Source organism: Tachyglossus aculeatus, chromosome 21 (genome assembly GCF_015852505.1).
Source record: "Tachyglossus aculeatus isolate mTacAcu1 chromosome 21, mTacAcu1.pri, whole genome shotgun sequence".
Lineage (NCBI taxonomy): Eukaryota > Metazoa > Chordata > Mammalia > Monotremata > Tachyglossidae > Tachyglossus > Tachyglossus aculeatus.
Genome location: NC_052086.1, coordinates 9,173,493 through 9,201,207, shown reverse-complemented (window position 1 = coordinate 9,201,207; position 27,715 = coordinate 9,173,493). Strand labels below are relative to the sequence as shown.

General features: G+C 51.4%; 1 protein-coding gene across 2 annotated transcripts; it reads right to left on the bottom strand.

Moving 5' to 3' along the window:
- Positions 1-1,220: 1,220 nt before the first annotated feature.
- SUSD2 (sushi domain containing 2) lies at positions 1,221-26,851 on the bottom strand. Of its 2 annotated transcripts, XM_038762984.1 has the most exons (16): positions 26,672-26,851; positions 20,280-20,532; positions 18,203-18,357; positions 17,078-17,245; positions 16,791-16,965; positions 16,009-16,210; positions 11,756-11,841; positions 11,302-11,570; positions 8,809-8,952; positions 7,982-8,140; positions 4,816-5,082; positions 4,266-4,538; positions 3,800-3,976; positions 3,146-3,242; positions 2,074-2,164; positions 1,221-1,615 (listed from the first exon to the last, which is right to left on the bottom strand). In XM_038762984.1, exons 1-15 carry the CDS (start codon positions 26,748-26,750, stop codon positions 2,155-2,157), a joined length of 2,514 nt encoding a protein of 837 aa, XP_038618912.1. In that variant the 5' UTR covers positions 26,751-26,851; the 3' UTR covers positions 1,221-1,615; positions 2,074-2,154. The 2 variants fall into 2 exon arrangements, with proteins under 2 accessions (XP_038618912.1, XP_038618913.1); XM_038762985.1 differs by lacking the exons at positions 1,221-1,615; positions 2,074-2,164 and having other exon boundaries at positions 3,034-3,242; positions 20,280-20,535.
- Between the last annotated feature and the right edge of the window lie 864 nt (positions 26,852-27,715).

Here is a 27,715-nt window from a genome sequence, read left to right as displayed (position 1 = left end):
AGGTTCAATCAGCCCTTAGGCCACGTCAGGGGATGGGGGCTGGGGAGGGAGAAAAAAAAGGATTGTGGGAGAGGATTTTTCACGAAAATTCTCCGGCTTAGACTTTCTCCCGTGTTAGACAGGAAGCTCCATGCGATCAGACAGCGTCTTGGGGTCCTTTCTTAACCCCCTTGTATAGTGCCTTAGGGTCGCTCAATATATACCATGACTCCCAGGACTCCTGCTACAGAGACTTAAATTGACTGGGGTTGGGACATGGGGGTGTCCCAATTGTGCATTTCACCAAGCACAATGGGGCTGAGAGCAGAAGTGAGGTGCGGGCCTCCCCAAAAGCTGGAAGGAAATTCTTCCTTGTGGAGAAGAGTGTGATCTCAGCACCACTCAGATGGGCTGGATCCAAGGCTCTTGGGTAGACTGCTGGCCTTGGCCTTCACACACATTAACATGTCAGCTCAGATCTCTGCCTGCTGACTCTGCTGGGGTGCGGGGAGGCTCTCCAAGGCCCTCTCCCCAGGGACCAATTTCCTTCCAGATTTCTGTGAGGCCTCTATTGTTTTGCTCTCGTCCCCCCTGTGCTTAGCGAAATGCCCAGACATATCCTGCCCTTAACCCTGGGAGTCCCTGGCAGCTCTAGGGCAGCCGAGGCCACGGATGGATGCCCTTACTTACCCAGATTGCAGGAGCCACTGGAAGTCACGTGCTGAGAAAGGGCCCAGCTGCCCATCAAGGCGCAGAGACCAGGTCTGGCAGCATAGGGCCAGATGGCTTTACTGAGGGGGCAGGGACCCAAGTACCATCCCGGCCTGAGTCCTGATGGTCTTGGGGCGGGTGGGGAGGTGGGGAGGAGGCATTATGTCCTGGTCAACCCCATTCCCTTCCCCGCACCCCTCTCCCTGCCACCGGAAGGACCCACTGGGCAGGAACCAGAGGAAGGGAGTTGATGGGGGGCAGGGGGGGCAACAGGAAGGGGTTGGCCAGATGGGTTGAGGGGCCTGGGGATGGGGTAGGAAGGGCAGTTGGAGTTGACCCCTTTCCAGGAGGGCGAATATGGAGGGAGAGGCTCTCCGAGGGACCCCGTCAGCCCCCAGGCCCACACCGAGGGGCTGAGAACCGGACACGTGGCCTGCCTGGGGGTGGCATCTCGGGGCCCAGAAGGGCAGTCCCAAAGGATTCGGGCTGACGACAGCCAGCTCCCTTGCCCCACCCCCTTTCCTCTGCAATCCCCACCCCTGCTGGGTCCTGGGTCTCACCCTGGGCAGGGTGAGAAATGGGGGACCAGGGAGCCCCAGATTCCTCTCTAAGCATCGCTAAGAGCCCAGCCCAGGACCAGTCAGCAATGGACGGGCTCGAGGAGGATCCCCCTGACTTCTTAGTCTGCGGCTCACGGCCGAGTCCGAGAAGAAGAGGTCCTGGGCCGGGGGCCGGGAGCCGGGGATGGAGAATGGACAGGCCTGCTAGAGTTCCTCCGCTCCTTCTCATCCCCCCTCAGGGGCTTTCCTTCCTCTGGATTTTCACAGCTTCTTGTCCCATTGCCACAGTGACCACCGCAGCAGGGCCTAGGCCAGAAACCTGGGATCCTCCAAAGTCGTTGCTGTAGCCCTGGGACGAGGCCGGCCTGGTCAAGGGGGGAAAGGGAAAGAGAGGATGAGAGTTTAGCCGGTCCCTATGACAGCAGCTGGGAAATGCACAGACATCTAGACCACCGCAGGTCATTAACAGTAATGATAACAGTCTTCTAGACTGTGAGCCTGTTGTTGGGTAGGGACCATCTCTATACGTTGTGGATTTGTACTTCCCAAGGACTTAGTACAGTGCTCTGCACACAGTAAGCGCTCAATAAATACGACTGAATGAATGAATTGAATGAAGAACAATCATAATAGCAATAGTAATCATAATGGTATTTGTTAAACGCTTGCTCCGTGCCGAGCTCTGTGCTAAGGGTTGGGGTAGATACAAGTTCAGCAGGTCAGACACAGTCCCTGCCCCCATGGGCTCGAAGTCTAAGTTGGAGGGAGAACAGACATTAAATCCCCATTTTACAAAGGAGAAAACAGAAGTGAAGTGACTCACCCAAGATCGCACATGCAGGTAAGTGGCAGAGCCGGGATTAGAGCGCGGGTCCTCCCACTTCCAGGCCCGGAGTTCTTTCCATCAGACTGCGCTGCTTCAAGCCGTAAGTGGGTGAGGGAATGGGGGCCCGTGCAGGGGCTCAGGCTGAGGGCAGGTTGCCTGGGCCACCCCTGAGGATGTCCCCAAGTGCTCCAGGCCTGGAGAACTTTTGGGGGGAGGGGGTCTCCCTCAGGCCCCTCACCTAGGGATGCAGCAGGAACTGCTGATAATAATAATAATAATGGCATTTACTAAGCGCTTACTATGTGCAAAGCACTGTTCTAAGTGCTGGTGAACCCACCCCTCCCAGCCCTATAGAACCGCGCGAGTGAACACCCAGGGCACGACGCCGGACCTCAAATGCCTGCTCAGCTGGGCCGGCAACCACCTGGACTCTTGACTGCAAGCTTGTCGTAGGCAAGGAATGTGTCTGTTTATTTTTATATTGTATTCTCCCAAGCGCTTGTTATGGTGCTTTGTACAAAGTAAGTGCTCGATAAATACGATGGAATGAATGAATGGGCCAGTGATCCCGGCAGTGGCGGAGAGTCTGGCCTGGCACTGGCCTTGCTGGAGTGGCCAGTGGGTCGTGGGCGAGGTTGGACCTCTGGACCAGGCCTGGCTGGGTTCGGGGTGACCCAGAGGTGTCCGGTGGCCTCGCGGACACCTGCTGCCCTGCATGATTCCTTTCTCCTCCCCTCCCGAAGCTCACCCACCACCCCTCATAATAATAATAATGATGGCATTTATTAAGCACTTACTATCTGCAAAGCACTGTTCTAAGCGCTGGGGTAGATACAAGGTAATCAAGTTGTCCCACGTGGGGCTCACAGACTTAATCCCCATTTTCCAGATGAGGGAACTGAGGCACAGAGAAGTGAAGTGACTTCCCCAAGGTCACACAGCTGACAAGTGGCGGAACAAGGACTTGAACCCATGACCTCTGACTCCAAAGCCTGGGCTCTTTCCACTGAGCCACGCTGCTTCTCTAAGTTTGGGGTGCAGGGTGCGGGCTGCAGGGTGAACGTCTCACCTGCATCTTTTCTTAAACAACAGGAAGCTCAGGGCAACCACAGCCCCAGCGCCCAGAAGGCCAAAGATGACCCCCAGCAGGACAGCCCGGTTCTGGCCTGCAATGACAACCCGTGAGGACAGGAGTTGGAGGGGTGGGGAGGAGACTCCAGGGGTGGGATCCGGGGTGGAGGCAGGTGACCCCTTCAGCCTCTCCAGTGGTCCTTTGCTTTCCACCCCTAGTCCCACCGCCATCATCATCTCTCCCACTGCATCAGCCATAGGAGGGGAAAGGGCAAAGCAGGAGACTTGGGACCTTGACCAGCTGGAATGGATTCTGGCAAACTCGGGAGCTGTTTGTGCCACTGTCCAAGGCCTGAGGCTATTCCCTTTGAGTGGTTGGGGGGTGGAGGTGGGTGAGTTCCATCCTTGCAGGGTCTGCAAGGATTGGAGGATGAGGTGGCGGCTTTGTAGCCCTTTCCCCGGGCAGCAAGGGGGACACCATCTTGGGGGCAATTCTATAATGGGGGCTGGCCCGTAGGAGATGGGTAGAAAGGAACTGGGCCCAAGGCCTCTCCCGCAGTAGAAACGGGCAGGGGAGTGGGCTTTGGGTGGAGGAGAGGCTGGTATCATCCCCGCCGCACCCTACCGCCATACCGTGGTCCCCCACTCCTACCTGCCCCACACTGGGCCGGGGATCCTGACCAGGTCCCGTCGGGTTGGCAGGTCCGCTCCCCCGACCCCGCCAGGACATAGCCCGGATGGCAGGTAAAGAGCACGGTTGAGCCGGCCAGGTAGTTGGTCCCGGACTTGTTCCCGTTGCTTGGGGGCGGGAGCCGGCCACAGGAGATCACTGAAGCGGGGGGAGAAAAGAGACAGCGGTTGGGGCCGGACGGTCCAGGGCGACCGCGGCGCCAGAGGGATTGGGGTGGAGGAAGTCGAGGGGTCGGCTGCTTGGGACCACTTCTGGCCCGCTCCTCTCCCCCGCACCCGCCAGACTCCCCCCGGCTCCTTGTGAATTCTGGCCAGCTGGCCAGACCTACTCAGGCTCAAATCTGCCCTGCCATCTCAGAGAGACAGCGTTCCCAGGACGGACCCCTTCCCCACCTCCCCAGCCCACTCCAGCGGCCCGCCGGGCTGACCTGGACTCAGGCTGCCCACCAGTTGCCGGTGCCACAGATGGGCCATCCTGGTGGCGTTGGCCAGGCTGAGGCTGCGGGTGGCCAGGGCGTCGAAGGTGCAGAAAGGATCTCCGCTGCAGAGGGCCGCCGCCTCGGGGGTCAGGGGGTCACCGGGGTCGGGGTGGGGGATGAGCACCGGCAGGAAGGACGAGTTGTGCTTCGGGCCCAGGAGGAAAGTGTCCACCAGGCGCCGGGAGTCGTACGTAAAGAGGGAGGTCTCGTTGCGGACAGCCCCTGGGCATGGGGTAGACCAATGCTGGGGGGAATGGGAAGGAGCCGGGGCAGCTCCTCCTCCTCCTCTAGATTGTAAGCTCATTATGGGCAGGGAATGAGTCTGTTATATTGTTCTACTGTACTCTCCAAGCGCTTAGTTCAGTGCTTTGCACATAGTAAGCACTCAATAAATTGACTGACTGACTCCTCCTCCTCCTCCTCCTCCTGATCCTACTCCTTCACTTCTCTTCTTCCTCTCCTCCCACCTCCTGCCCCGAGTCGCCCCAGGCAGACTCACAGTCAGCACCGAAGTCCAGCAGCTGCCAAGGGTCAGCGTCAGAAGGCAGGGCCGTGCCGTTGCGGAAGGCGATGTCGTCCCCCGGGGCCCCGTTGAGCCTCCCGAAGAGCCCCCAGGTGCGATCCCAGAAGCTCTCCGGCAGCAGTACGGCCACGCTGAGCCCCCAGGGGCTTCCCGGTCCCCGCACCTCCACCCCGGCTCCCGAGGCGAACATCACCGACACGTTCCTGATGCTCCTGCCTGCGGCCGATGATGACAGGAAGAGACCTAGAATACAGACCATACCTTGGCACCTGCCCCTCCGGACCCCACTTCCGCCTTCCCGTAAAGTTTAGAGAGAAAAATAATTTGGACCTTTTTATCCCCTAAAATGTGGGGACAGGAATAGGAGGTAACCACATCTACCATGTGCAGAGAAGTAGCGTGGTTCAGTGGAAAGAGTCCGGGCTTTGGAGTCAGAGGTCATGGGTTCAAATCCCGGCTCCACCAAGTGTCAGCTGTGTGACGTTGGGCAAGTCACTTAACTTCTCTGTGCCTCAGTTACCTCATCTGGAAAATGGGGATGAAGACTGTGAGCCACCTGTGGGACAACCTGATCACCTTGTAACCTCCCCAGCGTTTAGAACAGTGCTTTGCACATAGTAAGCGCTTAATAAATGCCATTATTATTATTATTACCATGAGCTGGGGTGATGTGAGTTTAGGTGGAGACACTACCCATGCCCACTGGTTAGTGAACCAGAGGCTTCTAGGAACTGCTTTGGAGCCTCTGGGCTGAGGGTTTTTTTTATGGTATTTGTTAAGCATTACTATTTGTCAGGCACTGTGCTAAGCGCTGGGGTAGATACAAAGTAATCAGGTTGGACAAAGTTCAGGTCTCACATACGGCTCACGGTCTTAATCCCCATTTTCCAGATGAGGTAACTGAGGCCCAAAGAAGTTAAGTGACTTGGCCAAGGTCACACTGCACACAAGTGGTGGAGCCAGGATTAGAACCCAGGTCCTTCTGACTCTCAGGCCGGGGAGTCAGAGGCAGGCAAAGTTTGCACAAGATGAATCCAGAGCCACTTCAGAATACAAAATCTAGGGTCGTCTCTCCACGACGGAGCCTCCCACCAGGCCCTCCAGATATGGGGACCCTGACTGGAGGTATTGATTATTGTGCTAGAGGTTGGCACAGTCTCACTCACACTCTCTGGCCCCTGTCAATCATGTCTCCCAGGAGGGGGTCAGGGGTACAACCCTTTGTGAGGCTCACATGGATATTTTTGACCTGCAGGGTGGGTGGGTGGGCAAGCAAGAAGAGCACTGTTCTAAGCCCCCAGTTGTTCCCTTGGCTTGAATTGCTTTAATAATAGTTGTGGCATTTGTTAAGTCTTGCTATATGCCAAGCACTGCATTAAGCACTGGGGAAGATACAAAAGATAATCAGGTCCAACATGGGGCTCACAGTCTAAGTAGGAGAGAGAACCAGTATTGAATCTCTGTTTTGCAGTTGAGGGAACTGAGGCACAGAGAAGTGTATAATAATAATAATGATGATGGTATTTGTTAAGTGCTTACTACATTCCAGACACTGTACTAAGCACTGGGATAGATACAAGATAAACGGGTTGGACACAGTCCCTGTCCCACATAGGGTTCACGGTCTTAATCCCCATTTTACAGGTGAGGTAAAGTGAGGCCCAGAGAAGTGAAGTGACTTGCCCAAGGTCACAGAGAAGACAGGTGGTGGAGCCGGGATCAGAACCTAGGTCCTGATTCCCAGGCCCATGCTCAACCCATTATGGCACGCTGCTTCTCTAACTGAATCTCCGATTTACATATGAGGAAGAGAGGCCCACACCCAGAGAAGTTTTAGTGACTTGCCCAAAGTCACCCAACAGGCAAATGGTGGAGCGGGCCCAGAACCCAGGTGTCCTGATTCCAAGCATTGGGCACTTTTCACTAGGCCAATGAAACAGGCCTTACTGGCTGTCCTCAAGCCCTGCTCAGAGCCAGTCTGGATCAGCCTCTCCATCCCCCCCATCTTACCTCCTTCCCTTCCCCACAGCACCTGTATATATGTACATATGTTTGTACATATTTATTACTCTATTTATTTATTTATTTTACTTGTACATATCTATTCTATTTATTTTATTTTGTTAGTATGTTTGGTCTTGTTCTCTGTCTCCCCCTTTTAGACTGTGAGCCCACTGTTGGGTAGGGACTGTCTCTATATGTTGCCAATTTGTACTTCCCAAGCGCTTAGTACAGTGCTCTGCACATAGTAAGCACTCAATAAATATGATTGATGATGATGATGATGATGATGATCAGCCAGCGCTCTCCAAAGATGGACGGGGGTGAGAAGAGCCCAGATCCATACAGCTGTGGGCAGGGTATGTGTCTGCCGGCTCTCTTATATTACACTCTACCGTACTCTCGGTACAGGCTCTACATGCAGTAAGCGCTCAGTAAATACCATTGATTGATTTCTGACCCTAAGCCCCCACACCAGGATGTCTCGCCTCCAGGCAGAGTCCCCATGGTGGGCACCGGGGCTGTGCGGGACTGGTCCACAGCGGAACCCCTGCTTCTGGCATCTTCCAGGCTGGGAGTAGGAACAGTGTTTTGCATAGGGTGGCCCCCCCGCCCCCGGCCCCACTCCAGAGAATCGAGCTTACCTAGGTGCCCCCGGCTCTCCCACGGAGCCCGTCGTCCTCACCACCCTGCCAAGGGGGACAGCCCGAGCCCTCAAGCTTTGTTGGTATGTGTAGCGGGTGCAGAGCTGGGTCCCTGGAGGTTGGCCCGGGGCCAGAGCCTGCTGAGCTCAGTCCCACACCCTCCTCCCCCAGGCTTGCAGAGGACCACGGGCTCGGCCTGCTGAACAACCCCCACCAGGGGGACTTGTCACTGGAGTGAAAACTCCCTGGGGAATCTGTCTGTCCCTGTATGCCCAAAGCTCAGTCCAGTGCCCATCTGTGGGCATTAAATACTGCTACCACTTGGACAGTCGGCGGGGAATGTTTCTACAAACTGGAGTAACCCCTCTCCCTAGGTGAGTCACGGATGGCGGGGAGATCCGGCCTTCCCTGGCAAAGTGGCGACCGGAGGCAGGGTGAGGGATGGGGCTCAGGGAATCAGGGAGGGAAGGAAGGAGGACCAGGACGGCTCAGCTGACCTTTCAGGTCCATCCAGCTCTGTTCCGACAAGTCCAGCACCTCCTGGTTCAGCAGCACTTCCAGCCCGGCTGTCCTCTCCAGGTGGCGGACCTCAATCACGTCCGAGCTGCCCTCCCGCATGGCCACTGATGAGAGGCCCGTGGCCTGCGCCTCGGATCCTGGAGGGAGAGTCCAGGGGCTGCTCAGCTGCCCATCTACCCTCCTGTCTGTCTGCTGTCCAACCTTCTGTCTTTCCACCTGCCCACCCGTGTGTACACCCACCCTTCTGTGTCTCTTCCTGTTCATCTGTCTGTCCTGAGCCCCAGACCTTTCGAGGAAGGGTGGACCTTGGGAATGGATCTCTGGGCCCCTTACCAGCCCTCGGGTCGGGCGTGGGGACGGGGAGGAGATAAGGGGGAGACCATTCATTCATTCAATCATATTTACTGAGCGCTTACTGTGTGCAGAGCACTGTACTTAGCGCTTGGGAAGTACAAGTCGGCGACATATAGAGACGGTCCCTACCCAACAACGGGCTTACAGTCCAGAAGAGAGCCTGACTGTGTCTCTCCGGACCCTCGGTGGGCTTCCACACAGCCCCAGACCCAAGCCTCTGGACTCCCAGAATCCAAAGTTCCAGATCCTGTGGCAGGAAGTGGGTGGGTGGGGGGCAATATTCCAGCCAGAGGCATCACCCTGAACCCCCTAGAGAGCCCGTAGACACGACAGGCCCAAAGCCAGTGGTGAGTTCACTCGTCTGCCCCCTCTTTCTCCTCCTTCTCTTCCTCCTCCTTCTCTTCCTCCTCCCCCTCCTCCCCCACCCAGCCACCCACGGGCCCACACTGACCATTGGGCATCTGGGCTGGCCAGGTCCTGCCCTGCACGCTCAGGCTGGTCAGGTTGGACTCCAGAAGCACGTACTCCCCCAGGCCGTTAAAGGTGAAGTTGGCCCCGTCAAAGGTCAGGAAGTGCGGGTCTCCAAAGCCCGAGGCTGGGACACAGGTACCCGAGATCATCAACCCCACAGTGGCAGGGGGCAGGCAGAGAGCAGGCACAGGGGTGGGGAGCATTGGGGGGTGCCCACCCTGCAAAGCCCAGGCCCAATGGCCTTTGTAGGGGGAGTAGATACAGAGCATGGCTATGCATCTCCGTAAACGAGGAGGTGGGGATGTAGCAAAGGGGTCGGGCGTGGAGACCCCAGCTAGGACGGATAGAGAAGCAGCGTGACTCAGTGGAAAGAGCCCGGGTTTGGGAGTCAGAGGTAATGGATTCTAAATCCCAGCTCCGCCACTTGTCAGCTGTGTGAATTTGGGCAAGTCACTTCACTTCTCTGGGCCTCTGTTCCCTCCTCTGTCAAAAGGGAATTAAGAACCTGATTACCTTGTATCCCCCCCAGCACTTAGAACAGTGCTTGGCACATAGTAAGCGCTTAACAAATTATTATTATTATTATGGACAGACCTCAAGCTTGAAACTCCTAGTGCCAACGGGCTAGGAGTGGGGGTGTTGGTGGGCACAGCATCCCACCTCTCCTGGCCGGGTACCCTGGGAGGAGCTGCCCTGAAAAGGCTCCAGTCCTTCCTGGGTGCCATGACTCAGTCACCATGGCCTGACCTCTGGAGAACAAGTCAAGGGGCACTGCACACTGGGAGAGAGAGAGAGAGAGCATGAGAGAGGAGAAAGAGGGGAGAGAGAGGGAAAGAGAGGGAAAGGGGAGAGAGAGAGAGATGAGAGAAGGAGAGAGGGAGAGGAGGGAGATGAAAAAGTCAGAGCCACTGGGACCAAGAAAGAGCACAAGTGAAAGAAGGGGCTGGGGATGGGGAGAGGAAGGGCAGGGGGTGGAGGGACACCTGACAGTCAGTTGTCCAACTCTATCTCTACCCCACAGCCCAGCTCCAGCCGCAAGACCAGGCCCAGACCCTTAGAACCTCCTCCCGGGCCTTCACAGGACAGGGGCCTTCATCTGGTCAGGCTTCAGGGGCCCAGACAGACAGCCTGAGGGACCCCAGGCAGAAGCCAGTCTGGGGGAGGCTTAGTTGGGAGGATTTAGACTGGACAGTCCTCGCCCTGGAGAGAGCACAAGATGGGCTAGAGATCGACAGGGATCCATTCATCAAACGGGGATAGCATGGTACTCTCAGATGCCAGGGAAAAACTGACCTATAAGGTCCCAGGTCCTGGCGGCCCTTTTTGTTTTCTTTAATGGCATTTGTTAAGCACTAACAAGACAAGCCACGCGTCAGGACCAGTACCAAGCTCTGAGGTAGATACATTACTCAGGTTGGACACAGTCACTTCCCACATAAGGCTCCTAGTCTCAATCCCCATTTGACAAATGAGGTCACTGAGGTACAGAGAAGTAAAGTGATTTACCCAAGGTCACTCGACGGATGAGTGGTGGAACCGGGACTAGAGCACAGGTCCTTCTGATTCCCAGGCCCGCGCTCTATCCATTAGGCTACACTGCAACTGCTGCCTGGCATTTGCTATCCTACTGCCCTCCGCACCTGAGGCTGGTCAGCCTTGTCCTTTCCCAGGATAGTGGAGGCCACAGGGAAGGGGAGTTTCCCAAAATGGGATGGCCAGTTTACATGGGCAGTGGACACTCCACAAATTTGACTCTTTCCCATCTGATTGGACTTCGGCCCCCCAAAAGGACGGAATGATTACTATGAATAAATACTATTGATGGATTGATCGATTGAGAGGAATGAGAATAATCGTCATTGTGCGATGGTTTGAGTGGTTTCTAGGTACCAAGCGCTGTGCTAAGTGCTGGGAAAGATGCAAGGTAACCAGTTTGGACACAGTCCCTGTCCCACACGGGGCTCACAATCTAAGTAGGGGGGAGAATGGGTATGGAATCTCCATTATGCACATAAAGAAACTGAGGCCCAGAAAAGTTAAATGACTCGCTGAAGGTCACCCGGCAGAAGCAGCTTGGCCTCGGGAAAAGAGCATGGGCCTGGGAGTCGAAGGGCCTGGGTTTGAATCCCAGCTCTGCCAAAGGACCTGGGTTTGAATCCCAGCTCAGCCAATTGCTCACTGCGTGACCTTGGGCAAGTCACTACACTTCTCCTCGCCTCCGTTACCTCATCTGTAAAATGGGAATTGAATGCTCCTCCCTCCGACTCAGACTGCGAGCCCTGAGTGGGACAGGGATTGTGTCCAATCTGATTACACTGCTTCTACCCCAGTGCTTAGAACAGTGCTTGATCCAAAATAAGTGCTCGGCCTGGGCTCTTTCTTCCGGGCCATTCTGTGTGTCAAGCACGTAGCTGCCAATGCGGCGATGAACGCCCCCAGTTCCGGAGGGGCAGGGGGAGGCCGAGGGTCTTACCGGCTCGGGGCGGGCGGTAGGTCCGGCAGTCGCTGGAAGGCCGGCGCTTGAAGTAGTAGTTGCAGTTAGGGGACCACAGGCAGCAGTAGTAGAAGGTGATAACGTCGTAGAGCCAGTGGGACAGGCCGGGCACCCTCGGGGGCTTCCGGAAAGGCGGGGAGCCCCAGTCGTGGCCGCGGTCCGGGGTGCTCCCTCCGGTCGAGTCCCCGGTCAGCACTTGCGTCCCCGAGGCGTCGTAACAGCATTGCTGGCCGGCGGCGTAGCGGGGGCTGGGGAGGGGGAGGAGGGGAGAGGGGCCCTAGCGTTCGGGCCCACCCACATCCCCGCTTTCAGCCGTGCCCCGTCCACCCTCGACTAATAGTCGACGTTCTGGGGAGGCTGAACGAGAGCAGAGAGCAGGCCGGACACCGGCCCTGGGTTTACACACCCCTCACCCCGAGGTAACCCGCCTCACCTGGCTTGCACGCCTCTCACACAGTGCACGGCCCCGGGGTGGTAAGTGCACACGCTGCCCTTCTCGATGTCACAGCCATAGTCCGTCTGGAAAGGACAACCATACGGCGATGGGAGCCAGGGAGATCGGCCGGACCTGTCCCCCGGTCCCGTCCCCTCAGCCCCCCGGCTCCCCTCTCTCCCCGTGGCTGCCCTGGTGGCCCCCACACGGCACGAAAAATAATAATTGCGGTACCTGTTAAGCGCTTGCTATGTCAGGCACTGTTCTAATCACTGGGGTGGATACAAGCAATTTGGGATGGACAAAGTCCCTGTCCCACATGGGGCTCACGGTCTCAATCCCCATTTTACCGATAAGGTAGCTGAGGCCCGGAGAAGTGATGTGACCTGCCCAAAGTCACGCGGTAGACAAGTGGCAGACCTGGGATTAGAAGCCATGATCTTAAAAATGATGGCATTTATTAAGCGCTTACTATGTGCAAAGCACTGTTCTAAGTGCTGGGGAGGTTACGAGGTGATCAGGTTGTCCCAAAGTCACGCAGTAGACATGTGGCAGACCTGGGATTAGAAGCCATGATCTTAAAAATGATGGCATTTATTAAGCGCTTACTATATGCAAAGCACTGTTCTAAGTGCTGGGGATAAAAGGTGATCAGGTTGTCCCAAAGTCACGCAGTAGATAAGTGGCAGACCTGGGATTAGAAGCCATGATCTTGAAAATGATGGCATTTATTAAGCGCTTACTATGTGCAAAGCACCGTTCTAAGTGCTGGGGAGGTTACAAGGCGATCAGGTTGTCCCATGGTGGGGGCTCACAGTCTTTGATCCCCATTTTACAGGTGAGGTAACTGAGGCACGGAGAAGTTAAGTGACACCTTCTGACTCCCAAGCCACTGCTCTGTCCACTATTCCATGCTGGTCTCGCTGGGCCTTGGGGCGTCCTCCCCACCCGTCGTCTCCCCCCGCCGGCTTCCCCTGGCAGGCCTGAAGGTCTTCCCACAGGCCTGGCAGGGGCTGCTTGGGGACTCAAGGTCTCTGTCCCGGATGAGGGCCGCTGTCTGAGTCTGCACAGACTGAGTAAGAGGTGGGCAAGGCCACCTCTGCACAGATTGAGTAAGAGGTGGGCAAGGCCGCTAGCCCGTGCCAGTTGGTGGGAGTCTAGTTGGGGGCCGGGGGACTGGATTTGTTCCAGGATCTCTGGGACGAGCCAGTTCCGTAGCTGGCATCGGGGGAAGAGGGCAGGTCTGGGAATCAGGGGGATGGATTTCCAGCCCTGCTTCTGCCACTGGCCTGGGCCACCGCCACTGGACGCTTCTGAGGGAAGAAGCCTCTTGGAGGTGCCACAGGGTGGACGGGCCATCTTGACTTTTAGACTGTGAGCCCAATGTTGGGTAGGGACTGTCTCTATATGTTGCCAATTTGTACTTCCCAAGCGCTTAGTACAGTGCTCTGCACATAGTAAGCGCTCAATAAATATGATTGATTGATTGATTGAAAATGGGTGGCCAAGATGGCGGCTGAGGAAAAGGGGCCCTTTTGCCATCAGTGGGTCCTACCTATGTAACACCCCTCTAGACTGGAGCTCATCGTGGGCAGGGAATATGTCTGTTTATTGTTATACTCCTCTAGGCACTTAGTAGAGTGCTCCGCACATTCATTCATTCATTCAATCGTATTGAGCGCTTACTGTGTGCAGAGCACTGTACTAAGCGCTTGGGAAGAACAGGGGAAGCAGCGTGGCTCAAATCGTAAATAAACAATAAACAATGAATAAATAAATCAAGCTCTAAATAAATAAAATCACAGTAATAATGAAAATAAATAAAGGAACAAATAATAACTAAATCAAGCTGTAAACACATAAATTTATAATAATAATTAAAAATGCATAAAATTATAAAGTTATGATTATAATAAATAAATCAAGCCATAAATAAATACACTTATAATAAATAAATAAATAAAAGAAAATAAATAGCAAATAAATAATGAATAATAAATCAATCAATCAGGCTATAAATAAAATTAAAATAATAAAAAGAAATAAATAATAAACAAAAATAAATCAAGCTATAAATCAAGGGAAGCAGCGTGGCTCAGAGGAAAGAGCCTGGGCTTGGGAGTCAGAGGATGGGATCAAATCCCCGCTCTGCTGCTTGTCAGCTGTGTGACTTTGGGCAAGTCACTTCACTTCTCTGGGCCTCAGTGACCTCATCTGCAAAATGGGGATTAAAATTGTGAGCCCCACATGGGACAACCTGTTCACCTCCCCGGCACTTAGAACAGTGCTTTGCATATAGGAAGCGCTTAACAAATACCAAAATTATTATTATTATTAAGTCGGCAACAGATAGAGACGGATACTGATAACAAATAAATAATAAATAAATACAGCTATAAATAAATAAATCTATAATCATAATAAAAAATAAACAAAGCCACACACAAATCAATGTAGGATATTAATAATAAATAATAAATAAAGCTATAAATAAATACATTTATGATAATAATAAATAATAATAATAATAAATAAAATAAAATAAATAGTAAGTAAATAATAAAAAATAAAGCAAGCTATGAATAAATAAAATTACAACATTAAATCATAAAAAGAAATAAGCAATAAATAAAAAGTAATAAATAAAGCTATAAACAAATAAATTTATAATAATAATATATAAAGCTATAAATGAATACATTTATGATAGTAATGAATAAAGATATAACTAAATAATTTTATAAAATAAATAAACGATAAAAATAAAAAAATCAAAGAAATAAATAGTAAATTAATAATAAATAAATACAGCTATGAATAAATACACATACAATAATAAATAACAACAAGTAATAAACGAATAAATCAAGCTATAAATAAATTCATAATAATTGATAAGTAATAAAATAAATAAAATAAAATGCAAAAAAATAAATAAAGCTATAAATAAATGCTAATAATAATAAATAACAAAAATAAATAAAGTAAAAATAAATAAATCATAAGTACATAAATCAAGCTATAAATAAATAACATTTACAATAATAATAAAAATAAATAAATAAAAGAAAGAAAATAAATAATAAATAAAGAAATCAAACTATAAACAAATAAATCTATAACAATAAAGCTATAAATGAATACACTTATAATAATAATAAATAATATTAAACAAATCAAGATACAAATAAATACACTTATAATAATAATAAACAACAATAATAAATAAAATGAAAAGTGATAAATAAATAAATCAATAAACAAATAAATTAATAAGAAAGCTATAAATAAATTTATGATATAATGCATAAATGATAATAAAGCTATAAATGAATGAATTTATAATGATAACAATAAATAAGTAAAATAAAAGAAAAAAATAGAAAATAAATAATAAATAAATAAACCAAGCTATAAATACATAAATTTATAATAATAATAAATGATAATAAACAAACAAATAAATAAATAAATAAATCAAGCTATCAGTAAATTTATAAAAATAAAAAATAATGAAAATAAATAAATAAAATACATAGAAAATAAATGATAAATAAATAAATAAAGCTATCAATACATTTAAAATAATAATAAATAATATAAATAAATGAATAAAATAAAAAGCAAAAAATAATAAACAAACCAAGCTATAAATTTACAATAAATAATAATAAAGAAATAAATAATAAAGAAATAAATAAAGCTATAAATTCATTATAATAAACAATATTAATAAATAAAAATAATCTATAAAGCTATAAATAAATAAAAGCACATAATAAGTGCTCAAAAAATACTATTGAATGGGTAAATGAATGAATAAAACCATCATGTGCAGAGGTGGCGCCTTGTGCCCTTGTTCATTTGTTGCACTGCAGGTCCCCACGGGAATACCAGGAAAACGGCCTTCGCTGTGCTCGATTCCTCACAGAGGGTCTCCATTCCAAGGGCTCAGGAGGGAGGCTTGGCTGACATTCCCACCGGGAGACTCCATCCCCTGCTTCACCCTCTCAGTCTGTCTAAGGCAGTGTCCACCATCGCCCTGCCTCTCCTCGTTTCCCTCTCCCTGTGCCCCCCGGGCAGTCTGTGGCCAGGGGTCACTCCTAGCTCACTTCCCTGGCCAATCTGGGACCCCTGTAGTCCTAGACTCACACCCCGATCTGTTCATTCAATCGTATTTATTGAGCACTTACTGTGTACTAAGCACTTGATCTGTTGTCCCGGGAAGAGGGAGGGGGGAAAGGGTCACTCACGTGGAAGCGGCCAGTGTCGGCCCGGGCCTGGGCCAGGGTGCAGGGGCAGTCAGGAATTTCCTTCAGGAAGTCAGGCAGCTGGTCCTCTTGCTTGTCCCATGCCAGGCACTTTTTGGTGGCCCAGGCGGCGGCATCCCTCCGGAAGTCTTCCCCCAGGTGCCAGGCCAGGGCGTGCTCATTGCTCCACACTGCGTGGATGTCCCTGGGGAGAGAACAGCGTGGCTCAGTGGAAAGAGCCCGGGCTTTGGAGTCAGAGGTCATGGGTTCAAATCCCAGCTCCACAAACTGTCGCTGTGTGACTTTGGGCAAGTCACTTCACTTCTCTGTGCCTCAGTTACTTCATCTGTAAATTGGGGATTAAGACTGTGAGCCCCCCGTGGGTCAACCTGATCATCATGTAACCTCCCCAGCGCTTAGAAAAGTGCTTTGCACATAGTAAGCGCTTAGTAAATGCCATTAAAAAAAAAAGAGAGAGGTGAAGTGGCTTGCCCAAGGTCCTACATGGGAAGCCGGGGGAAGAACCGGGATTCAATCCCCAGTGTCCTCACTCCCAACACTGGGCTCTGTCCAGTGGTCTAAGCTACTTCCCCTGTATAACCAGCCCTGCCCTGGGGAAGAGGTAGTTTTCCCAGACTCGCTGACCACTGGGGGACACCAGATCCCTAACCCGGGAGAGGGGCATCCCTCTGCAGTGGTCCAGGTCCCCGTTTGGCATGGCTTGGAGAGCCAGTGTCGGGCATGGGCCAATGTTTCCGCGACGGGTGGGCCCCGGGCCCCCTTACTTCTGTCCGGCAGGGTGTCCATGGGCTGAGAGACGCAGGGCTCCCACCTCCCAGCTCTGGTGCTGCGTGGCGGCGGGCAGTGGGGTGAAGGTGAAGGCGCCGCTGTTGGGTAGCTCCCGGGCCACGTCGTACAGGTAGGTCCAGTGGGCCTCCCAGGCCTCGGAGTACGGAGCCCCTGAGGGGAAACGTGGGCCTTGGTCTCCTGGGCCTGAGAGTGCCCCTGCCCCACGGGGGGGACCCGGGAACCCCAGCACCACCGCCCCCCCCGGCCCCCCGGATCACCTCACCTGTCTCCTGGTAGCCCCAGAGCTCGATATTGACCTTGGGGGCCTGGAGGATCTGAGGTGCCCAAATCAGGGTCAGGTTGCCCCCCGTCCCGGGAGTGCCATAGTACTGCCACTTGGTCTCGTTCACCAGCTCGCTCTTTTCTTCCGCTGCCACCTTGCTGGGGTGAACTGCAGGACCCGGGGTCGGGGGAGAGCAGCGGTTGAACTCAAAGAGCAAAGCCAGACCCCCTCCCTCACAGGCCTCCCACCCAAGCCTCGCTCATCCGCCTCTCTCTCACGCCTGCCCTCCACCTAGTAAGTACCCAATAAGTGCAATCGATCAATTGATTGACTGATTGATAAGGGTCTGGTCATATCAAGGACCATCTCTACCCCCACACCCGGTCTGAACAAGGGCAGCTACCCATACTGGCCTGGACCTCCAATCCTGCCCCTTCTCCAAAACTTCCTGGACAAGGAGCCAGAGCAGAGATGGGCGAGGGGGCCGTCGGCCTTCATGACGGAGAATCATGAGTGTGTCTCAGCTCTTTCATGCTGGTGAGCTCACCTTTTTTAAAATCGTTATTTGTTAAGCATTTACTAGGTGTTAAACATTGTACTAACTGCCGGGGTAGATACAAGCTCATCAGTTTGGACACAGACCATATCCCACATGGGGCTCACAGCTTTTCATCCCCATTTGACATACGAGGTAACTGAGGCCCAATGAAATGAGGCGACTTGCCCAAGGTCTCGCAGCAGCAGACCACTGGTGGATCCGGGATTAGAACCCAGGTCCTCTGACTCCCAGGCTCTTTCCACTAGTCTACGCTGCCTCTCCAAGCACTTTACCCTTACAACATCCCGGTGAGTCACAGAGACGCATTTTGGGAGGAGACGGGGCCCAACCGGTACAGCGACTTGCCATAAGACACTCAGCAGGCCAGGTGCAGTGCTGGGATTAGAACCCAGGTCTCCCAACTCCCAGCCCCAGGCACCATCTGCTAGGCCTCACTGAGAAGCAAAGACCCGGCTGTTTGCTGAGGCTCAACCATCAGCTCCGGCCCCCGGGAGGGCGGAGTCCTCATCCCTGGCCAGCCTGAGGGCAACAGAAAGGGGAAAGGGCCCCCGCGACGTTCCAGTCACCTGCCAGCCAGGTCCCCGAGCGTGGGAACGACCGTCCCCCGTCCACCGACAGCTCAAACGGGATACGGCCACTCTCGTACAGCAGCGGGGAGATGCAGTGAACGTTTCCGCCGTTGTCCACAGAGCCCCGGGTTTCCACCTCCCCGTGGTTGAACCTGTGGGCAGAAGGCCGGTTGTAGGTGATGCACTCGAGGGCCACGGCCTGGGTAAGCGTGGGAGATGGGGAGGTCCCATCAGCTCCAGGCCACCTCTGGGGCCGTCTGTCCACAGCTGGGCTCCTCTAGAGTTGGCTATTCAAAGCCCTGGTCCCTCTGGCACTGGTCATTCATAGCCTGGCATTTCTAGAGCTGGTTGTTCATAGGCCACGGTCCCACTCATTTCTCCTTAGCCACCAATCAATGGTATTTACTGAGCACTTATTATACACAGAGCACTGTGCTAAGTGCTTGGGAGAGTTCAGTACAATAGAGTGGGTAGAATTGATCCCTGCTTACCAGGAGCTTACAGTCTATAGGGGGAGAAAGACATTAAAATAAGTTTGGGATAGGGGAAATCACAGAGGATAAGAATGTTTACATAAGTATTGTGGAGCTGAGGGGAGAATCAAAGTGCTTAAGGGATTCACAGTCAAATGCTCAGGAGACCCTAGGGGTGTGCAGGTAGGGGAAATAAAGGCCTTAGTTCAGGAAAGCTTCTTGGAGGAGATGTGATTTTGAAGTTTTGAAGTGGAGGAGAATGGTGGATCATTGGATAGAATGGGGAGGGAGTTTCAGGCCAGAAAAAAGATGGGGGCAAGGGTTCGGTGGTGAGATCGAGGTCCAGTGAGAAGGTTGGTGTCAGATGAGCAAAGTGTGTGGGCTGGGTTGTAGTAAGAAATCAGGGAGATAAAACAGCATGGATTAAGCTAATTGAGTGTCTTAAAGCCAGAGGTGAGGAGTTCCTGTTTGATGCAGATGGGGATGGGCAACTACTGGAGGGTCTTAAGAAGTGGGGAAATGTGGATTGAAAATTTCTGTAGAAAAATGATCTGGGAATTATTCAATCGTATTTATTGAGCGCTTACTGTGTGCAGAGCACTGGACTAAATGCTTGGAAAGTACCATTCAGCAGAAGAGATGTGGACTGGAGTGGGGAGAGACAGGAGGCAGGGAGGTCAGTAAGGAGGCTGAGGCAGTAATCCAGGTGGAATAGGATGAGTGATTGTATTAATGCAGTAGCAGTTTGGATGGAGAGGAAAGGGTGGATTTTGGCAATGTCTGAACCAACAGGATTTGGTGACAAATGGAATATGTGGGCTGAATAAAAGACATGTGCGAGGATAATATCAAGATTGTGGGCTTGTGAGACAGGGTAGGATAGTGGTGTTGTCTATAGTGATGGGAAAGTCTGGGGGAGGACAGGGTTTGAGTGGGAAGATGAGAAGTTCTGATTTGGACATGTTAAGTTTGAGGTTTCAGTGGGAATCCAGGTAGACATGTTCCGAAGGCAGGAGGAAATGAGAGACTGCAGAGAAGGAGAGAGAGCGGGGTTGGGGATGTAGATTTGGGAATCATCCTCATCGAGGTGGAAATTGAAGCCATGGGAGCAAATGAGTTCTCCAAGGGTGGGGGTGCAGATGGAGAATAAAAGCGGACCTAGAACTGAGCCCTGAGGGACCCCCACAGCTAGGCAGTGGGAAGCTGAGGAGAAGACGGAGAAGGAGCGGCCAGAGAGATAAGAGGAGAACTGGGAGAAGATTGAGTCGGCATGTGGTCAACAGCACAATCAGGGTAGAAAACAAGGCAGAGTATCGAACCTGGGTGAGGGAGAAAGCAATCCTGGATGAGAGAACCCCCCACTCCGCCCAAGAAACACATTGGAAATGTGGACGCCAGGTCTAAGCTACATGAAGGCAGGGTGTCTTGATCCTGCAGTTCCCTCCCAAGGGCTTAGTACGGGTGCTGCACACTCAGGCCCAGAAACTGAGGTCTGGAAAAGATAAGTGACTTGTCCAGGGTGACACAGCAGGCCAGCGGCCGAGCCCGTGGGATTCTGGGTGGGAGGGGAAGAGAGGCCACCCTGGGATCCCCAAGCTCACCTGCACCGGATTTCCGCCGAGCTGTTGGCGGCCACATGGAGGATCTGGAAGTCCTTTCCACCCATCACCGAGCCCGAGTAGGGTGAGATCTGCAGGCAGAATTCCTGGAAGTCGGTGCAGCAGGTGCCCAGGCCCGAGCAGGTGGTGTGGCAGGAGCAGTTTCCCACGAGGTCCCCGCAGCGAAAGGCACAGGAACCCTGGGCATCTTGGGGGCGGAGGCCCAGTCCGTCCACAGCTGCACCCGCAGAACCGCCTACTGGGAACAATTTCCTGAATCCGGTGCCACCCCCACCACCTTTCCACCCGCCGGGGCCCTGGAGCCAGGTTCCTGAAGGCAAAGCAATATTGGAGACTTCCAGCAATCTCTTCCCTGTTTCCCGACTGCCCCTTGCTCACGTTTCTTCAGTGCTTGTGCCCACTGCCCGGGTTCCATGACCCTGCTTGCCACTGGCACGCTCAGCTTACCCACCTCCGACTCAGCCTGGCAGCTCCTCACCCCCAAGCCACATCCCTACACATCCGTCTCTCGAGACTCTCTCCTCCTCTAATTTTCCCATTGAATTCATTCAATTCAATTATATTTACTGAGCACTTACTGTGTGCAAAACACTGTATTAAGCACTTGGAAGAGTACGATATAATAATAATAATGGAATTTGTTAAGCATTTACTATGTGCCAAGCTCTGCTCTAAGTGCTGGGGTAGATACAAGGTAATCAGGTTGCCCCATGTGGGGCTCACAGGCTTCATCCCCATTTTACACTGAGGCACAGAGAAGTGAAGTGACTTGCCCAAAGTCACACAGCTGATAGTGGTGGAACCGGCATTAGAACCCAAGACCTCTGACTCCCAAGCTCGTGCTCTTTCCACTAAGCCATGCTGCAGAGACATATTCTCTACTCACAATGAGTTTACACTGCCATCCTCTCCATCCCAGGCTCTCCCCGACCTCAGCTTCATCCTCAACTTCCCACTGACTCTCAGCTCTCATGTTCGATCTAATCCCAGGGACTCTTCTTGCATAATATCATCCCACCTCAACACCCAAACTGCCACCACTCTGGTCTAAACCTCTGGTCATAGCGCAGCTAGACTATTGGATCAGCCTCCTCACCAGGCTCCCTGCCTCCAGCCTCTCCCCCATCTCCACAATCTATTGTTCAAATAAATTACAGGAAGGGTTAGAAGTAGAGTATATGGAGTTGCACAGTAAGTGCTGTGGGGGTGGGAGGGATTGAAGAGCCTAGGGGTCAAGACTTAAATGTAAATAGGGAGCACAAATATGGTGGGAAAATGACATTTAGTCAGAGAAAGCTTCCTGGAGGAGGTGTGTTTTAGTAGGGCTTTGAAGATGGAGACAGGGGTGGTCTACCCCGGTTTCTGTTCAGTGTGGCGATGGATGGGGGAACCACTGGAGGCTCTTGAGGAGTGGGAAGGCGTATGCGGAACAGGGTGCAGTATGGACTGGAGAAGTGAGAGGCCTGAGGCGAGGAGGTCGTAAAAAGGCTGATGCAGTAGTCGAGGCAGAACACGACTAGTGCTTGGATCAGCGTGGTAACAGATAGAAATGACAGAATTTGGTGGAAGACTGAATGTATGGATTGAATGAGCGAGATGAGTTCAGAATAACGCTAAGGTTGTGGCTGGTGAGACAGACAGAAAAGAGTGGTTACTGACCACGAGAGATGTCTTGAAGGCAGGAGGAAATGCAAAATTTGGAGGAGAGACCTGGGCTGCAGAAATGGATTAGGGAATCACCCAGATAGAGATGGTAGTTGAAGCCATGGGAGGGAATGAGTTCTCCGAGGGAGTGGGTGGAGATGGAGAATAGAAGGGGACCCAGAACTGCGACTAGAAAGACTCCCACAGTTAGGGAAAGAGACTGAGAAGGAGTGGTTAGGAAGAGAGGAGAACCAGCAGAGGACACGTGTTGGTGAAACCAAGGATAGATCATGCTTCTAGGAGGAGGGGGTGATCCACAGTGTTGAAGGCAGCTGAGAGGTTGAGGAGGATTAGGTTGGAGTAGAGGCCGTTTGATTTGTCCAGAAGGAAGACATTAGCAACCTTGGAGCAGGTTAGGTTCATTGGAACGGATGGGGCCTCTGAACAGACTCCTGCTCGTCTTTTAGACTGTAAGCTCATTGTGGGCAGGGAATGTGTCTGTTATGTTGTTCTTTTGTACTCTCCCAAGTGCTTAGTACAGTGCTCTGCACACAGTAAGTGCTCGATAAATACAGTTGACTGACTCTGATCAATCCATTATATTTATTGAGAGCTTACTGTGTGCAGTGCACTGTACTATGTGCTTGGGAGCCTGTGATAGAACAGGCACATTCCTTGCTCACAAATCTCTCTCCCCCAGCCTCAGATGACAAAATATTTAACCCTTTGCTGACTAAAACAGCCTCTGTCCTGAAATATCTGTCACAGCCACAAGCCAGAGAGGCTTGGCCACCTCACTTAACATCCCCTGCCTCAGTTTTCTCACCTGTAAAATGGGGATGAGAAGGTCTGCCTCCCCCTACTCAAAGATGAGGAGAGAATGGAATTGTGTTAAGTAATGGGTGAAAATAAAAATAAAAATGCTACGTAAAATCAAGACATTAACCACCAGACCAGGCCCCAGCCATTTTATCTCCCAAGGAGGGCGAAGAGGGAAGAAAATGGAGTGGGGAAGATTGAGAAGAGGGACAAGTTTGGGGAGAAAAGAAGGGAGAAGGAGAGAGGGAAAAAGAAGGAGGGAAAGAGAGAAGAAGGAGCAGGGAGGGGGATGGAGAAGACAAGAAAAAGGGGAGAGAAGGGGGAGACAACTCCTCTCCCCATCTTGAAACCTTCCCAAAGGTACATCTCCTTCAAGATGCCTTCCCTGACCAAGCCCTCCTTTCCTCTTGTACCACTCCCTTCTGCATCGTCCTGACCTGCTCCCTTTATTCATCCCCTGTCCCATCCCCACAGTACTTATGTCCCCATCTGTCATTTATTTATTTCTGTTAATGTCTGTCTCCCCCTAGACTGTAAGCTAGTTGTGGGCAGGGGTTTACTGTTGTACGGTAACTGCCTATTTAGGATTGAATGAGTGAATGAAAGAGGAAGGCGAAGGTATAAGGAGAGGGAGGGAGAGGGGGAGAGAGGAGGGCCTCCCCTCTGCCCTGTCTCCCTGGGGCAGCCCTGGCTTCCCAAGTCCCAGCAGGCTTGCTGTCCAGCAGCCAGTTCCCACGCCTGTTTCCCACGTTGGGATGGAAGAGTGGGGGCCCAGGGGGTAGACGAGCCACACATTCCACAACTGCAAAGCCGGCCCAATCCGCCCTCACCCTCAACCCCAACCTCCAGCTCTGGCCCTGCCCTCTGCCCCGGCTTTTGGCTCAGCAGCAGCCTTGGACTCCCAACTTCTCCTCTTCTACTCTCAGATGGAAAATCCTGTTGGGCAGGGAATGTGTCTGAGCACTGGGGTAGATATAGAAGGTAACAATAATAATAATAATAATAATAATAATAATAATAATAATAGTATTTGTTAAGCGCTTACTATATGCAAAACACTGTTCTAAGCGCTGATAATAATAATAATGATGGTATTTGTTAAGTGCTTACTATGTGCCAAGCACTGTCCTAAGCACAGGCGGGCGGGGGGGGGTACACAGCAATCAGGTTGTCCCACTTGGGGCTCACAGTCTTAATCCCCATTTTACAGATGAAGTAACCAAGGCGCAGAGAAGTGAAGTGACTTGCCCAAAGTGGTGGAGCGGGGATTAGAACCCATGACCTCTGACTCCTGAGCCTGGGCTCTTTCCACTGAGCCACGCTGCTTCTCAAGGTAATCAGGTTTCCCACGTAGGGCTCACGTCTTAATCCCCTTTTGCTCTGCACAAAGTGCTCGATAAACGCGATTGAATGAATGAATATCAAAATTGCCAGTTAGTCCGTGAGACCATCGCGATGCTTTCATAATAATTATGGTAACTGGTATGCACTTACTCTGTGCCAAGCACTGTTCTAAGTGCTGGGGTAGATAAAAGTTAATCAGGTTGGACACAGTCCCTGTCCCATATGAGGAACGGTCTAAATAGGAGGGAGTAGGATTTAATCCCCACTTCACAGATGCGGTAATTGAGGCCCAGAGAAGTGAAGTAATAATAATGATAATAATGGCATTTATTAAGTGCTTATTACGTACAAAGCACTATTCTAAGAGCTGGGGAGATACAAGGTAATCAGGTTGTCCGACATGGGGCACACAGTCTTCATCCCCATTTTACAGATGAGGTAACTGAGACACAGAGAAGTTAAGTGACTTGCCCAAAGTCACACAGCTGACAAGTGGCGGAGTTGGGATTTGAACCCATGACCTCTGATTCCAAAGTCTGCGCTCTTTCCACTGAGCCACGCTGCTTCTCAGTGACTCACCCAAGGTCACTCAGCAGATAAGTAGCAGAGTGAGATAAGAACCCAGGTCCTCTGACTCATAGGCTGGGGTTCTTTCCACTAGGCCATGCTGCTTCTCAAAGAGGGGCTCTACCCCTGAGAGACTAGACTGTAAACCCCATGTGGGACAGGATTTGCATTCAACCTGATTACTTCATATCTGCCCCAGGGCATAGAACAGTCTTTGACACATATTAAGTGCTTAACAAATACTGTAGCAAACAAGAGAACAGAGATAATAATAATAATAATAACAATAATGATGGTATTTGTTAAGCGCTTACTATGTGCCACGGGCTGGGATAGATACAAGGTTATCAGGCTGTCCCACGTGGGGCTCACAGGCTTAATTCCCATTTTACAGATGAGGTAACAGACACAGAGAAGGGGAGTGACTTGTCCAGGACCACACAGCAGACAAGTGGAGGAGCCGGGATTAAAACCCGTGATCTTCTGGCTCCCAGCCCCGTGCTCTATTTAAGCCACACTACTTCTCTGATTTGGTAAGTGAGGAAAAACCTGTCCAAGCACTCGATCTTCTGGATCTTCTACTTGGGACAGAGAGGCGGGGGAAATGGTTTGAGGGGGCCCCTGCCCTGAGCTGTGGAGGGGGAGAAATAGCATCCCAGTGGAGGGGGAACCCCATGCTCCAGAGGATAAATAATAATAATAATAATAATTTTGGTATTTGTTAAGCGCTTACTATGTGCCAAGCACTGTTCTAAGCGCTGGGGGAGATACAAGGCAATCAGTTTGTCCCACGTGGGGCTCAGTCTTAATCCCCATTTTACAGATGAGGTAACCGAGGCCCAGAGAAGTGAAGTGACTTGCCCAAAGTCACACTGCTGACAGGTGGCAGATCCGGGCCTAGAACCCATGACCTCTGACTCCCAAGCCTGTGCTCTTTCCACTGAGCCACGCTGCTTCTCTAAATGCTGAGCAGCGTGGAGCACTTAAGTACATATCTTTAAATATTATTAGTATTATAAATCACTTATTCCTATTAATGTCTGTCTCCCTCTCTAGACTATAAGCTCGTTGTGGGCAGGGAATATGTCTGCTAACTGTTGTATTGTAGTCAGCCAGTCAATCGTATTTATTGAGCGCTTATTCGTTCATTCGTTCAGAGAAGCAGCGTGGCTCAGTGGAAAGAGCACGGGCTTTGGAGTCGGAGGTCATGGGTTCGTATCCCGACTCCGCCACATGTCTGCTGTGTGACCTTGGGCAAGTCACTTAACTTCTCTGAGCCTCAGTTACCTCGTCTGTGAAATGGGGATTAAGACTGTGAGCCCCACGTGGGACAACCTGATCACTTTGTATCCCCCCAAGCGCTTAGAACAGTGCTTTGCACATAGTAAGCGCTTAACAAATACCAACATTATTATTATTATTATTATTCATTCAATCGTATTTATCGAGCGCTTACTGTGAGCAAAGCACTGTACTAAGCGCTTGAGAAGTACAAGTTGGCAACATACAGGGACGGTCCCTACCCAACAACGGGGTTTTCTCCCCCCTCCCCCTTTTCTCCTCGCCTTTCTTCCCATCTCCCCTCTTCTCTCTCCCTCCCTTTTCTTTCCCCTTCTCCCCCCTCATCCCCCTTGCACTGTACTAAGCGCCTGGGAAGTACAAGTTGGCAACATATAGAGACGGTCCCTACCCAACAACGGGCTTTTGTCCCCCCTCCCCCTTTTCTCCTCACCTTTCATCCTGTCTCCCCTCTTCTCCCCCTTTTCTCTCTCCCTCCCTTTTCTTTCCCCTTCTCCCCCCTCATACCCCTTTCTCTCCTCTTCCCCCTCCCCCCCATTCATTCGTACTTACTGAGCGCCCATTGTGCAGAACACTCAACTAAGCGCTCGGGACAGGACGCCTCGATAATAAACGGCCACATTCCCGGCCCACAACTCCTCTCCCTCCCACCCCCTTCTTCCCTGTCCCCCTCCCCTCCTCCTCCAGGAGTCCGGCGTTACCTGCAGTCCGGAGAGGCCTGCTGGAGCAGGGTTGGGGGAGGACGAAGAGGAGGAGGAGGGGCGTCCAGCATTGGTCCATGGTGGGCCGGGGTTTGGGGGCGCAGAAAAGCTGGAGGGCCCCGGGCCTGGGGACTCTGCGGGCTCCTCTGGGCGGGACAGTGGCAGGACTGGAAGGACTGGCTGTCCAAGGTCCCTCCCCGCTCTTCTTCTTCTTCCTCCTCCTCCTCCTCTTCTTTTTCTCATCCTCCTCCCACCCACCGCCACCTCCTACCCCCCGGGGATCTCCCCACGATCACCCTGGGCGTCGGCCACGTGGCACGGGACTCCGGCCCTACCCTTTGACCTCCAGAGATAATAATGAACGATGGGATTTGTTCAGCAGCTGCTGTTCTAACCGCTGGAGGTGACAATTGCAACAACGATGCCATTTGTTAAGCGCTTACTATGTGCCAAGCATTGTCCTAAGCGCCTGGGGGGGATAGGTTGTCCCACGTGGGGCTCACAGTCTTCATCCCCATTTTCCAGATGAGGGAACTGAGGCTAGGAGAAGTGAATCAATCAATCAGTCGTATTTATTGAGCGCTTACAGTGTGCAGAGCACTGGACTAAGCGCTTGGGAAGTACAAGTTGGCAACATATAGAGACAGTCCCTACCCAACAGTGGGCTCACAGTCTAAAAGGGGGAGACAGAGAACAAAACCATACTAACAAAATAAAATTAATAGATATGTACAAGTAAAATAGAGTAATAAATATGTACAAACATATATACATATATACAGGTGCTGTGGGGAAGGGAAGGAGTGACTTGCCCAGAGTTACACAGCTGGCCAGTGGCAGAGCTGGGATTACTCCCTTGAACATTCAAGGGAATGTTCCCTTGAACACCTGTATATATGTATATATGTTTGTACATATTTATTACTCTATTTATTTATCTTACTTGTACCTATCTATTGTATTTATTTTATTTTGTTAGTATGTTTGGTTTTGTTCTCTGTCTCCCCCTTCTAGACTGTGAGCCCGCTTTTGGGTAGGGACTGT

Coding starts and splice junctions, on each gene's coding strand:
- SUSD2 (XM_038762984.1), bottom strand. CDS start 26,750: ATGGACCAATGCTGGACGCCCCTCCTCCTCCTCTTCGTCCTCCCCCAA. Junction 16,966..17,077: donor CTGGGGCTACCAGGAGACAG/GTGAGGTGATCC, acceptor GTTTCCCCTCAG/GGGCTCCGTACTCCGAGGCC. Junction 3,977..4,265: donor GGTGGGCAGCCTGAGTCCAG/GTCAGCCCGGCG, acceptor CCCCCGCTTCAG/TGATCTCCTGTGGCCGGCTC.